General features: G+C 43.0%; 1 protein-coding gene across 9 annotated transcripts in view; it reads right to left on the bottom strand.

Annotated features, from left to right (window-relative positions):
- Positions 1-11,332, bottom strand: part of Lcor (ligand dependent nuclear receptor corepressor) — a 107,021-nt gene extending 95,689 nt beyond the window's left edge. For 2 of the 9 annotated variants that reach the window (XM_039085725.2, XM_006231418.5), the window contains exons 1-2: positions 11,231-11,311; positions 10,403-10,476 (exon numbers count right to left, since the gene is read on the bottom strand). Coding sequence is in view for 2 of the 9 variants with exons in the window: in XM_039085688.2 (XP_038941616.1) it covers positions 10,403-10,476; positions 10,697-10,773 (151 nt within the window). In the remaining 7 variants the exon portion in view is untranslated. Of the gene's footprint in view, positions 1-10,402; positions 10,477-10,696; positions 11,072-11,230 lie in introns of those variants that run through there. The other 7 variants (XM_039085688.2, XM_039085738.2, XM_063269996.1 and 4 more) reach the window with 5 other exon arrangements.
- Between the last annotated feature and the right edge of the window lie 2,111 nt (positions 11,333-13,443).

Here is a 13,443-nt window from a genome sequence, read left to right as displayed (position 1 = left end):
GGGAGGGTTTTACCATATCCCCAAACTCCATTTTTCCAATAGAGCCTTAAGTTCCTTTAAAGTAAATTCATACACCACAGAGTTTTTAATTATCATAGTATCTACAGAAAATACCCACTTTTAAGCTGGCATGGTACAGGAGGAATACAAATCTGTGTTCCACTTGAACTACATAGTAAAACACTGTCATCAAGAAACAAACATATATACATGTGTAAATATGTATATATGAAACTTACTAGAAACTTGGATATATCATGAGATGCATTTTTTTTTTTAAAGTTCGGTCAGCCTTAAGGATATTAACCAACTCTCTTTAGAAAATGAATATAAACCGAGAAATATTATTTAAGCTGCCCTTAGATTTTTTTTTTTTTGCTCAGTCTCACCAAAAAAATAACTAGCATTTCAATAACTGAATGCCTAGATAATCCCTTTTTGTCACACTCTGGCTTTGGCTCACACTTACTGTAGGAATCTCATTTTGTGTCACTGATGGGTCACAAGAAGCTATACTCTTTGGAGTCAAAGTCTGAGAACTAACTTCAGTTAAACTGTAACTTAAACTCTGAAGTGTAGGATTTAATAAATACAATTGATTAATCACATAACTACAGGAGGGGAAATTTTAATCCAATAGTCTATGTTTGGAAATGTCAAACCTATAAATTGCAAAGGCATTGAAAATTCCCATAAAACATTTAAAAATGTTAAAAAAAATAAGCTTAGTCAATATTTTATTTCAAACAAATGGACTCTGAAGAAAATTAAAACTGGCTAGGGATATAGGTAGTGAGTCTTATGAACACTGGAAAAGTGCTCTGATGAGCCAAGCCCACCAAGCTACATGGAGGAACAACTCCACTTGCGATTACAGACGCTGGAGTGGAACTGGGAGATGCAAGTGCGAGGGCACGCTCCCTCGCAAGACTCTCCGCTGCTCCCTTCCAGTCTGCATTGGCTGCCAGCAAACCTTGGCATCCTGGGCACTGTGCAGCCTAATTCCACTTCAGTCTGTCTGCCCCCTCTATCCAAATTCCCGTCTTTTTAAAAGGACATCAATAGTAATTTTAATATTAGAGTCAGCTCTAATTAAGCAAGTCCTCATCTTAACCCAATTAGAATTACAGATGAGAAATCCAAACAGGCCACACCTCTCAGTGCTACGGTGGGACAACAGCTTCTAAGGAGCTGAAATCCCAGCAGAGTAAGCTCCAAATCCATCAGAACTGGAGTCTCATTTAAATTTATCTGTAGGTTTTCGCCTAGTATACCCATTTCTTTCTTAAGAAATAACGTCTATTTTGTCTTAAAAGCTAATTTTGTGACCATCGTCAAACTTGTAGAACACCCTCCAGCCTCAGCTTCCTTCGAAGAAAGGCTTCTGCTGGAATCTAAACATGTGGCATTGACGCATACAAACACAGACACATACACATGCTCTCACACATGCTTGCTCTCTAAATAAAATAATTATTTAACACTTTAAACTTAAGTCAGTTTCTTAATGATGTAAATCCAAAAAATAAAAGTTTACTTTAAATACACAGTGAGGAGCTGGAGAGACAGCTAGCAGCTCTTCCACATGATCTGGGTTCAATTCCCAGCACCCACAGCTCACAGCCAACTGTAACAGGGGATCACACACGCTCTTCAGGCCTCTTCAGGTACCAGAGACACAAGTGGTGCACAGATACACATGCAGGCACAATACCTACACATACAAATGGCAAAATCAATCAATTACTTTGCACCACCACATGTTAATAAAAACCTACTTTTGGACCAGCCACACAGTCAGCAGGAAAAGTCACTCGCAGAGCAGCCTGGCACCCTGAGTTCAAGCTCTAAAACCCATGTAAAGGTTGAAAGAGACCCAACTCCACCACACTGTCCTCTGTCTGACCTCTACACACACACCCTGGTAAGCATGGCCTCCCATTATGCAATATTGTAAGTTTTAAATTAATTTTTATTTTATGCATATGATTGTTTTGCCTGCACGTGTGTCTGTGTACCACATTCATTACCTTTGAGGGAACAAACAAACAAACAAACAAACCCACCAGATATAGTGGTCTACGTCTATGACGAACGTACTGGCAAAATTAAGGCAGCATGAGTTCAATGGCATCCTGGGTTACTGCATAGCAAAACCTTGCCTCAAAATTACAAGTAAAAGCAATTAGTTTCAAACAGTAATCAAAACAAGTGAATTAAAAAGAATGCCTCAGGGGTTGGGGATTTAGCTCAGTGGTAGAGTGCTTGCCTAGGAAGCGCAAGGCCCTGGGTTCGGTCCCCAGCTCCGGAAAAAAAAAAAAAAAAAAAAGAAAAGAATGCCTCAAAGAGTTTGGTTCTATTTTACTTATATCTGAGATGCTAAATTAATTCCAGAAAATTCTAATATTAAAATATTACCCAGGGGGCTGAAGAGATGAGTCAGCAGTTAAGAACATGGGTTTTTTTTCTTCCAAAGGATCCGGGTTCAACTCCCAGGACCTACATGGCAACTTATAGCTGTTTGTAACCTCAGTTCCAGGGAATCTGGCACCCTTACACAGACATACATGCAGCAATGCAGCAATGTACATTTTACACACACACCAGGTACACACACACACACACACCCCAGATAGGTGGGATCCACTCTTGTTATAGGAAGCAGGAGAGGCAGGAGGATTAAATTAAGGTAGGCCTGGGCTACACAATGAATTCCAGGCTAGCCTAAGCTACATAGTGAGACTGTTTCAAAAACCAAAAAGAAAAGTATACAACAGATTGCTTCAGCAGATATGAGGCAAGTATTTATGCTAAGCTAAAAGCTGATGTTACAGTAAGATTTATTACTAAATGTTTTCTAACTAACCAATTTTTTAAATGTTTTTTTTTCATTATTATTCTCTTTTTGGGGATGGGCTATGTGAGCTTATGTGCCCCACATGCATGTGGGATCTGATTATACAAAAGAGGGCATCAGACCTCTGGAATTGCAATTACAGACAGTTGTGGGCTACTATGTGGATGCTGGGAATTGAACCTTGGTCCTCTTTGAGAGCAGCCAATGCTCTACATTATTTGTTTCTTTGTTGGTTTGAGGTAGGGTCTCACTATGTAGACCAGATTGGCCTCAATTCACACTGCCTATCTCTGCCTCCAGAGTGCTGAGATTAAAGATGTACACCACCACACCTCGCCAGTTAGTGTGCTTAACCCCTGAGCTAGCTCTCCAGACTCATAACCATTTTTTAAAAAGAATGATTTATTTATTTTATACGTGAGAATGCCTGGCCTCATGATCTGGTAATCTCAGAAATCAGAAGAGGTCATCAGATTTCCCTGGAACAAAAGTTACAAGTGGTTGTGAGCCACCATGTGAGTGCTGAGAACCAAACCCGGGCTCTCTTAAGAGCAACAAGTACTCTTAACTGTTAACCATGCCACTAAACAAAACATTCTTTCAGCAGCTAACATAATTTCTTAATGATTACCTTCCAACATTTCTAAATAGGAACAATGAAACACGTTTAAGTTCTGTAAAAAGTAGAAATGCCCAGGCATAGTAGCACACACCTTTACCCTAGTACTTGGGAGACAAAGGCAAGCAGACCTCAGTGAGTTCAAGGCCAGCCTGGACTACAAAGCAAGACCCTGTCTCAAAAAGCAAAATAAGGAGTAAAAGCAAAAACTGTGTTATTGTAGGTAGAGAATGGTGTTCACAGTGGATTTTCGGATACGTTTTCATTCCTATGTTAAGTTTTAAGGTGTTAGACAGCTGAGAGCACCTGGCTGATGCACTAATTAGCTCCAGACTCTGGACTTGTGCAAGACTCAGAGCTGTAAGGCTGGCTGCTTCCCTGCTTTGCTGCAGCTACACTGTAACAGTTTCTGTGCAACTATAAGGGAAACTGCAATTTTTTTCTCTTTAGCATGAAATGACAATTCCACTATTAATTTCTGGTTTCCCATCACCAAAATGTAAAATGTCAGTCTAAACACACTGGTTATATCCATTCCTTTTAAGACTCCCTTTGATCTATCTGCTCCTAAACTAAAAAATGCAAATTACACAAAACTGTCTCTTTCTGTTACTCTGAATTTTAAAATGATTTCATGCACAAATTTGTAAGAAGCACTTAAATACTGGTTGGGCTGGAGATGGCTCAGTTGTTAAGAGCACTGACTGCTCCTCCAGAGGTTCTGAGTTCAAATTCCAGCAACCACATAGTGGCTCACAAACCATCTGTAATGAGATCTGATGTCCTCTTCTGATGTGTCTGAAGACAGCTACAGTGTATTTATATATAAAAAATAAATAAATCTTTAAAAAAAAATACTGGTTTTTATGTCTGTAATTTCCTGATTTCTATTTCAGAAAAAAAAAAAAGAAAAAATGATCAATCTACTCATGTAATTCTCAACAAAATAGATGAAATGTGAAACAAAGGAAATAAAACAAGACAAAAATCATTAGGAACTGTTAATCACTACTATCTAGCTTTTCTAACTTGCTCCTCACAATCCATTAAGCAAAAGATCAGGATTTGTCTAACTCTGCTGCGTACCTCATCCAGCACTTGATTCCACCTTTAAGGCCTCACTATGAGCTGAGCATGTGGGCTGAGGGTTCCCTACTAAAATCCAAAAGGCAGGACAGGAAGACTGTTAGGAGCTCAAAAACATGAGACGTGCTAAATACATGAGACAAGGTCTTGCTACCGTAAGTGTAGTAGCACAACAGAGCATCATTTTCCCTGGCACTTCCTGGCACACCAACCCACCTAATAAAACATCAGAGAAACTGAGAGCTGAAGAGATAATAGCTCAGATGTTGAGAACACCGGCTGGCTACTCTTCCAAAAGACCTGGATTTGATTCCAAGTACCCTCTTGGCACCCCCTCTCCTTTCTATAGGCATTGTACACACATGATGCAAACACATATGCAGGTAAAACACTTATACAATAAAAGTAAATATTTTTTTTCTAATCGGAGAAACTAAGTTAAAACAAAATTAAAACAAAATTTAAAATCCTTTAAGAAAGTTCCACGGGGGGGGGGGGGATCATAATTTCCCATAGACTATTGAAATAATCAGGTTTCTGGTTTCATAAAATAAAAATAAAAACATCTTAAAATTTTAAAGCATGAGCCAGACCTAGTAGTATAAATCCTTAAATTAAGGTGGTAGGCAGAAGCTGGATCTCTATGAGATCCAGACCAGCCAGAGCCACACAGTGAAACCCTATCTTAAAAAAAAGAAAAAAAGGAAAAAGTAATATAGAATTTTCTCACTATTCAAACTCAAATAGAATATAGTTTTATCAAAACTTATGACAACACTTTTCTATCCAAAACTCAAGAATAAAACAATTTTGCAACATTTAAAAAGCAGGAAGTCAGGGCTGGAGAGATGGGTCAGCAGTTAGGAGCATGGGCTGCTCTTCTGAAGGACAGGAAGTGGTTCGTTCCTAGCACCTACAGGGCAGCTCGCAACTACTTATAACTCCAGTTCCAGGGCATTCAACACTTTCACCCAGACAAACATACAAGCAAACCACCAATGCACATAAAATAAAAATAAATAACTCACTGGAAAGAAAGGAAGGACTTTAGAAGATTAATATAGCCAGATGTACCTGTATGTTATAAAATGTCATAAAGTAACTAATCATTTTATTGACTCATGGGAAAAGTATTTAAGAAATCCTTTATTGAGAACCTCATCTCACTGCCTTTCCATTGCTTGTACCCACTATTCCTTTCACAAGACATGATCAGCTTTCACTACACCAAATCTGTTTCCATGCTAACCTGTAATTCTGAGAAAAGATTACTTCTAAGACATGCATTAACATGGGTCTAGTATTCAGAATGCGTAAGGAACTCTTAGAATTCATAGTAACAACCAAACTGCAAAGTGCATGAACAGACCTAAACAAACTTTTTTCCAAAGACAGACAAACGGCCAATAAACAAAAGATGTCTAGTATCATCCAGACATTAACTAAATGCAAATAAACATAACGATATTACGTCACACTCACTAGGACAGCCATACTTTACCAAAAAAAAAAAAAAAATCATCAAGGAGGAAAAAGATCAATAGACAAAGCCAGGCAATTAAAAAAATATATGTGCACTTACAAAAATATTGGAACATTTAAAGAATGATGGTAGAAGGAATGTGAAATATCCCCAAACACTTTGAAAAACAGTAAACTCAGAAAGTTAAAGCACAGTCACCATGAGCCATTGATCTCACCCATGTACACACTCAAGAAAACTAAAAATGCTTATTCACAGAAAAACGGGTACACACAGTCTCATAACACCATAACTGTAATAGCCAAAAATAAATTTAAAAAAAAAGAAAATGAAAAAAGAAGCAAAAAAAAAAAATCAAAAACATGCTAAATGTCCACACAAAACATAGACTGTCCTTATAAGGTAGTAGTATTGTGTAGCCATAAAAGGAATGCAACTGTGGATGCATGTTACAATCCGGAAGAAAGCTCTAGGGTATATAAAAGTCAGATATAAAGGCCATAGAAAACATGACTTTGACTGTAAGAAACGTGACTAGACAAACCCACAGAAACAGAAAGCAGATTAGAAGCTGCTCAGAGGTAAGCCAAAGAGGAGCTGATATGACTGCCTATGAGCATGGAGTTTCTTTATGGAAATAAAAATATTTTGGAATTAATGGTGGTGTGTGCACAACTTTGTGAATTGTTATTAAGTGGAAACTGTAAATTTAAAAAAAGGTGAATTTTGCTATGCATTGGATCACACACCAATAAGTTTGACTCTCTGGGGACAGAGGCAGGAGGATTAGGACTTCCAGGCAACAGACTTTGAAATCCAGTCTCGATAGATCGACAGACAGACAGACAGACAGACAGTAAGCTTTATTACATGGGATTTCTATTTCAATTTAAAGTCTCAAGACAAGGACCTAAGGTACCTTCCTATGGTAATAGAGTCAACAAATAAAAAAGGAGCCAAGGGTTTACAATGGAATCATGCCCAAAGCCATGTGCAAGTACACAGAACAGAAGGGGAGAGGTGCTGTGGGGAGGGTATCTGCAGACAAATTAAAAGATGTATAGGAGTCATAAGTGTTGAACTTGAAAGTAAATAAATACATAAATAAAAAGGAAGGTGTGGGAGCACACAACTGTAATCACAGCACTTGGAAAATGGAAGCAAAGAGAATCAGAAAGCTAAGGTTAGCCTTGGCAACACAGTGAGTCTGAAACTAATCTAGGCTACAAGAAAGCCTATTTCATAACAAAAATAGCAGCTTTAGGGCCAGGTGTGGCCAGGCCAACTTAATTCCAGCACACCGGAATCAGAGGCAGGTGAACCTCTGAGTTTGAGACCAACCTGAATTCCAGGACAGTAAGACCTACATAGTGAAACCCTGAGTCAAGAAATAAAAAACAGGGGCTGGGGATTTAGCTCAGTGGTAGAGCGCTTACCTAGGAAGCGCAAGGCCCTGGGTTCGGTCCCCAGCTCCGAAAAAAAGAACCAAAAAAAAAAAAAAAAAAAGAAATAAAAAACAAATCAAGATGTAAAAGGCAGGGTCTTACTCTTTATACCAGACTGTCCTCAATCTGAGAGAGCCATCTGCCTCTATTTCCCACATGCTAAGATTACAGGCTCCTGAAATTCAGAGCCCTCAATTTCTGTGCACAACATCTGTGGGGTTTTTTTTTTTTATTTTTTGTTTTTTTTTTTTTTTTTAGTTTGCTTAATACATACTTATGTGAATGAATCACTTACCTTTGCCCTCCATTCCTAGTAACAGCACTAAACTCCAGTGCTAAGGGACTGGACAGACTCACTCAGAAGTGCCCACAGACATGAAATAATCAATTCTCGATATTAGAAAATTCAAGGCCATCCTGTTTAACTCATTGTTTGAAAACTGGCATTAACCAATAATTCTAGAATTGTAGCTATAAACACATTTGACAGAATCAGTTACTTGGAATACCTTTCCATGAGTCAAGAGATTTATCTTGTTCTTTTTTAGCCAAACTGGAACTGGCTAAAATTACACCTTTCCCCATCTTGGAAGAGCTTGAGAATACGGTAAGGTTAGGGGCAGCCAAGCAGTAGACAGCATCGCATGGGACGGAGTGAAGGGATTGCCCGGAACCTGGATGAACTCCTCCAACAACAGCCAAAGTAAACAAACATCCACTCCCGAATTCCCTGTCTGAACTCAGTACAGGGTCTGTTCCAATCCAAAGTGCTCAAAATGGTTTGGGTTTGGAGCAGCTGGACTTCAGGTTTTTAGATTATGGATGACCAGTCAGTAAAATCCTTGCACAGCATCCCAACATTTCAAAAACACAGAAATCTCAAACACTTCTGATCTCAAGCACTTTGAAATGATACTCAATCTGTATTGACTCGACTAAACTTATTACTGACTCCGTAACTTGTCTTCCAGACACAACTGGCCCCTTACTCCCTCCTTGTCAAAAAGAGTAAAAAGGAAAATTAAGTCCTGGACATGACTGAAACTTCGTTTTTTAACCCAAAGACTGCTATAAATTAAGTTTCTCTTAGAAACCAAACACCCCTAAAATATTAAGATAGTCCACCAAGATCATCAGAATTCAGAGCCAACCCTAGGTAAATAAGAATAATCGCATCTCATAGCAAACAGCATAGCTCCTTTTAAACTACAGAGTCTGCACGCCCTTTAAACACAAATCTCATAGCGCCACTTAAAACACTCCCCTTGGAGAACAAAATTACACATAACAAAAGAGAAAATATGATGCCCAATTGACTTTAGCTGAGCAATTATTGGCAAGTATTAGTACTTAAAATATCATCTGTAGTTGGGATTCTAAAAGCTCCCCAGCAACACCTAAAAATGGAAATCTGGAGTTCCAAATATACTCTCACGAAATCAATCACCAACTCAAAAACATCCTCCAAAGAATTCATCTGACTCTGAGAGTCAATTGAGGTGTTTACAGGAGGATTTTATTAGGCACAAAGCAAAACATCCTGTCCTGAAGCAGTTATCGTCCACCAATAAAATTAATGAAAAGAAAGGGGAGGTCACAGAACACAAGGACTCTAAGGCAAACAGCATAGGAACACTCACCAAAATAATTTAAATAAAAGCTGTACCCTCCGCACAACAAATCTACAGGGTTGCATTTCTCTATTCCACAGTATTTTAAACAGTAGAAGGCCCTCTAGGACACAATCAGTCACTACGAGTAAAAGACTAAAAACCCTAAAAACCCTTCTAAATAGTTTCAGTCTTTTGTATTAACGAAGAATCCAGAAAACGCCTCAATTTGATGTTTCTCAAAACCTGCCACGTACACTTTTACTTGACGATGACAAATAGCATAATTCCTACGTGCTTAAGCCCGTGTCACATTGTAACAAATGTGTGACAGGTCGTGAAAAACAAAACAAGCAGAAGCAGCAAGAGAGCAAAGGCGGCCAGAGCCAAAAGCCTGCTTCCTGGAGGGCAGGGCAGGACAGAGCTTGGATTGGCGAGAGGATTCAAAAGGTAATTCACCTCCTCCCAAAAAATTGCTCAGATCTTGATTATTTACTCAAGTATACACTTAAAAATATATACTTTAAACCTCTGGGCAACCAAAGAAACATGGAACATCTTAGCGGCATTGTTGCCCCCATTAATTACATTTGGTACTACAGTCTAAGTATTTAAGAAATGTGCAATACACATTTTCATAATAAAACACTACAAAAATGGCAGTGCTCATTTGCTCTAAGTAAAGGTTACCTTATTTTTCACTTGTTTAAAGTTTTAGTTTTGCTTTTTCATCTACTACGAGAAACATCCCTTACGGGACGTGGTAAAGGGCAGACCCTCCTGTCAAGCCAGAAGGCTCAAACACAAAGACTGAGCTAACCAAGTGCTGTAATTCTTCCAAACTGAGGCTCTCCACACCCCCTCCACCCTTCCCCCCCCAACAGATATGTCTATTAAATCAGTGTCTGTTCTCCCCCTCGCACAACAAAGAGAACTTCTCACCGCATGAAATTGCCGCTGAATGGACACCAGAAAGCAGGATTTGCATAATTCCTTCCAACGAAACCCGGTCGGGAAAGAGGGGGACCCGGGGCCCAAGCGGACGGTCAGAATCTCCCAGGTCCGTCTGAGGAAGACCTGATTCCCTAGAACGCGCCCCATCAACATGGGGGGCTGGAATTCCGGGCCTCCCCGAGGACTGGGCGTGGGGGACAGAGGACGACGAGAGGGCATTTCCCCACACATCAGCCGCACCGAAGCAAAGACGGGGAAATAACAATGCTGGGGACATCAGAGTCAGACACAAGGATGGACAGAAGCTAGGGGGCGGCGGGTGGAGCAGACACCACACGGGCCACTTACTTTTTGGAGGGGGGTTAAATATGTGAGTTAAGCCCTTATGGTCCCGCCGGCCGCTGCACAGAGGGAAACGGGACCTTGGGAGAGAAAAACAGACAAAACACACAGTGTGAGAGGTGCAGCTCGCAGCCCGGCCCCTCCCGGGCGCCCCCGTCCACGCTCCCGCCGCCCGGGGAAGCGCGCCGGTCGCCGGTCGCCGGCCGCCAGGACTCAGCGGAGGGGACGAGGGTGACCCCCGCCCCGCTTCCCACCCCCGCCTCCCCGCCGCGCGCACGCCAAACACAAATCCGCACACACCGACCCGTGCGTCGAGGACTAACTCCCCAGCCGCCGCTGCCAGCAGAGGAAGTGCAGCCGCTGCCCCCCGCGGCCATGACACCCCACTTGGCTCGCTCAGGCGGACGCGGGGCCTGTGACAGCTCCGGCTCCCTCCGCCCCCATCTCCACCTCACGCCTCGCACACGCCCGAGCGCCGCCGCGCGTGCCCGCGGGCACGGGGGCGCGCCGCCGGCGTGGGGGAGGGGCGCGGGACGAGGGCAGGTGGGGGCGACCCCGTGCGTCCTGGCGCGCAGGCGGAGGTGGCGGCGACCACGGCGGCGGGCCCGGCGTCCACAATGCGCCCGCTGAGCAGAGGCCGCGCGTCCGAGCCCGCCCCGCAAGCCGAGGGGAGGGGCGCCGCGCCTCGGCAGCGCGCTCGCGCTCCGGGGGGTGGGGGAGGGGGCCGAGCCCGGGAGGGCGCGCGGGGCCGGAGCGCGGCGGACGCTGCCCTGTTCCCTCCCACGCACGAGCGGCCCGCAGCGCGGTGGCTCCGGCACCGGTGGAGAGCCTCACCTACACAGTGGATGAGCTTGTGGCGCCACGAGTCCAGTTCTTGCCGAAAGCCGCGTCTCTCAACGGAGCATTGCTGCCGCCTACACACCCTCGCCATCTTCTGCCGCCCGCCCGGCCCTGCCTCCGCCGCGGCCCCGCGCACGCCCAGCCGCGTCGCCCGGGGCCGCGCACGCACCCGTGGCCTAGGCGTCGCGCCTCCCGCCGGGGGCGGCGCGGGGGCAAGGCTGCGCTCACCTCCCCGTGGCCCCGGGGCGGCCCGCTCCTCCTCCCGCCCGCCCGGCGTCCCCGCGCACTAGCTCAGCGTCCCACGTTCCAGCAGCCCTGGGACAGCGCCTTCCTACGCCGGCGCCCGGTCCCCGTGCCGCCCTCGCTCTCCAGCGAGGCCCCGGCGGCCCCAGCCCTCCCCTGAGCTTTTGGGTTTTAAACTAGTCCCATCTATCACTTACTACCTGCCTATCGCCCAGCACCAACTGTTGCAAGTTCCGCAGCATTGCTTCTCGCAACTTCTGGGTCGAAACTGCCCCTCCCGGGGGCGCCTTGGAGGAGCAGAATGCCCGGATGCCCTTGGAGGCACTGAGCCCGGAGGTTTTCAAAGGTGAAGTGGATAATTCGGTTTTAAGTTATCGGAATACTTCTCCGGTATTCATAAGCCTCAATTTAAAAAAAAAAAGTAAAAAGAAATGGGTTCTAAGTCAAATAAAAAGCCTAGGGGGTCTCTGCAAGCAAGACTGATCATAGTTGAAAGTCTTAAGAGAGTTGAGGAAAAAAATGTGCTAATAGAAAATGAATTTCAAAGGACTATTTAAAGAAATGTTGGGAAATACCCCAGATCCGTAGTTCAGGAAAGAACTCAAACATTTTGATGAGAAAGGATTTCCAGGTGCCTTCTGTGATAATTAAACCACCTTCGCACTGGGAGCCATGTTTTATTTAAACATAACACTATTAATTACTTGATTTATTGAAAGAGAAAGGGGAAAGAACAAGGAGGAAATAGGAAATAAAAAAACGGAAATGACTACTTACCAATACAAGCTAGTCATCTACGACTTTGACCTCTTTCCCGCCCTTAGAATTTAAGGAGAGTGCATTCCTTCTAAATATTCAAATGCAAGTAACTATTTTTTTAGGTAAAACAAAATCATCACGACCTTCCACAGATGGGAGGTTCTGGGTGTGAAGGGAGGGCACTCTGGGGCATGGGAACTAGTGTAACTGCCCATTAAGAATGACTTGGTGGCTCTCTTGAATAAATTGGAGTAAAATTATGAGTAGCCAATTAGATTTCCACAATTCTCAGAAGCCCACACTGTTTCGTTGCTTTAAAATTACACTATCAGCCATGCATGATGGTGCACACCTGATGATGGTAACAGTTTGGAGGGCTGAGAGGCAGGACTGCAAATTCCAGGTCAGCCTGGGCGACATAATGAGACTGTGTCTCAAAACAAGACCCTTGTCAAGTAAACAAAGGTCAGAATTCATTGAGTTTCTGTGTGGTTATTTCTACCCTGGGTTAAGTAGGGAGAAGATCAAGGTGAAATGAACTCTAGCTGTGAGAAGCTATCCAGTTCCCTATCGCCTAGCACGGAATTCCTTTCGTCACCACTAGGTGGTGGGTTTCAATCTTGTAGATTTTTTTTTTTTTTTTAAGCAACTTTCTGTGGTGGTTGGAGAAGTAATTAATAATATATTTTTCAAATTGCCATATGTTTTAAAACAAGCAAGCCACGGATAATAGTTTCTCAACATAACCTGGAACAGTGGTTCTCAACCTAATGCTTCGAACCTTTAGTACAATTCCTCATGCTATGGTGACCCCTAACCAGAAAATTATTTTTGTTGCTACTTCGTAACTACTTTTGCCATTGTTATGAATCATAATGTAAATATTTTTGGAGATAGAGGCTTGCCAACAGGGTCACAACCCACAAGTCCAGAACTCTTGAAGTCTCAACCATACAAATTCAGAGAATTCTAAGGGATCTCAGAGGTTAATTCAAAGTTGAAACAAGCATTCTTTCATTTCAGCCAGAAGCCCAGACAAGTCAGATTGCACAGCAGAAGGTATGGGTCAACAGAAGCAGCAGGCACAAGCCAGGAGACAAGTTTCCAATTCCCAACACAATGCTATGTCCACCACCCCACTGTACATCTCTGTCTCTACTTCATTTATTTAAAGTTGGAAACCAACTTATAACTGACTCTTCATG

The sequence above is a fragment of the Rattus norvegicus genome, chromosome 1 (genome assembly GCF_036323735.1).
Source record: "Rattus norvegicus strain BN/NHsdMcwi chromosome 1, GRCr8, whole genome shotgun sequence".
NCBI lineage: Eukaryota > Metazoa > Chordata > Mammalia > Rodentia > Muridae > Rattus > Rattus norvegicus.
This window is presented reverse-complemented; position numbering and strand designations above follow the sequence as displayed.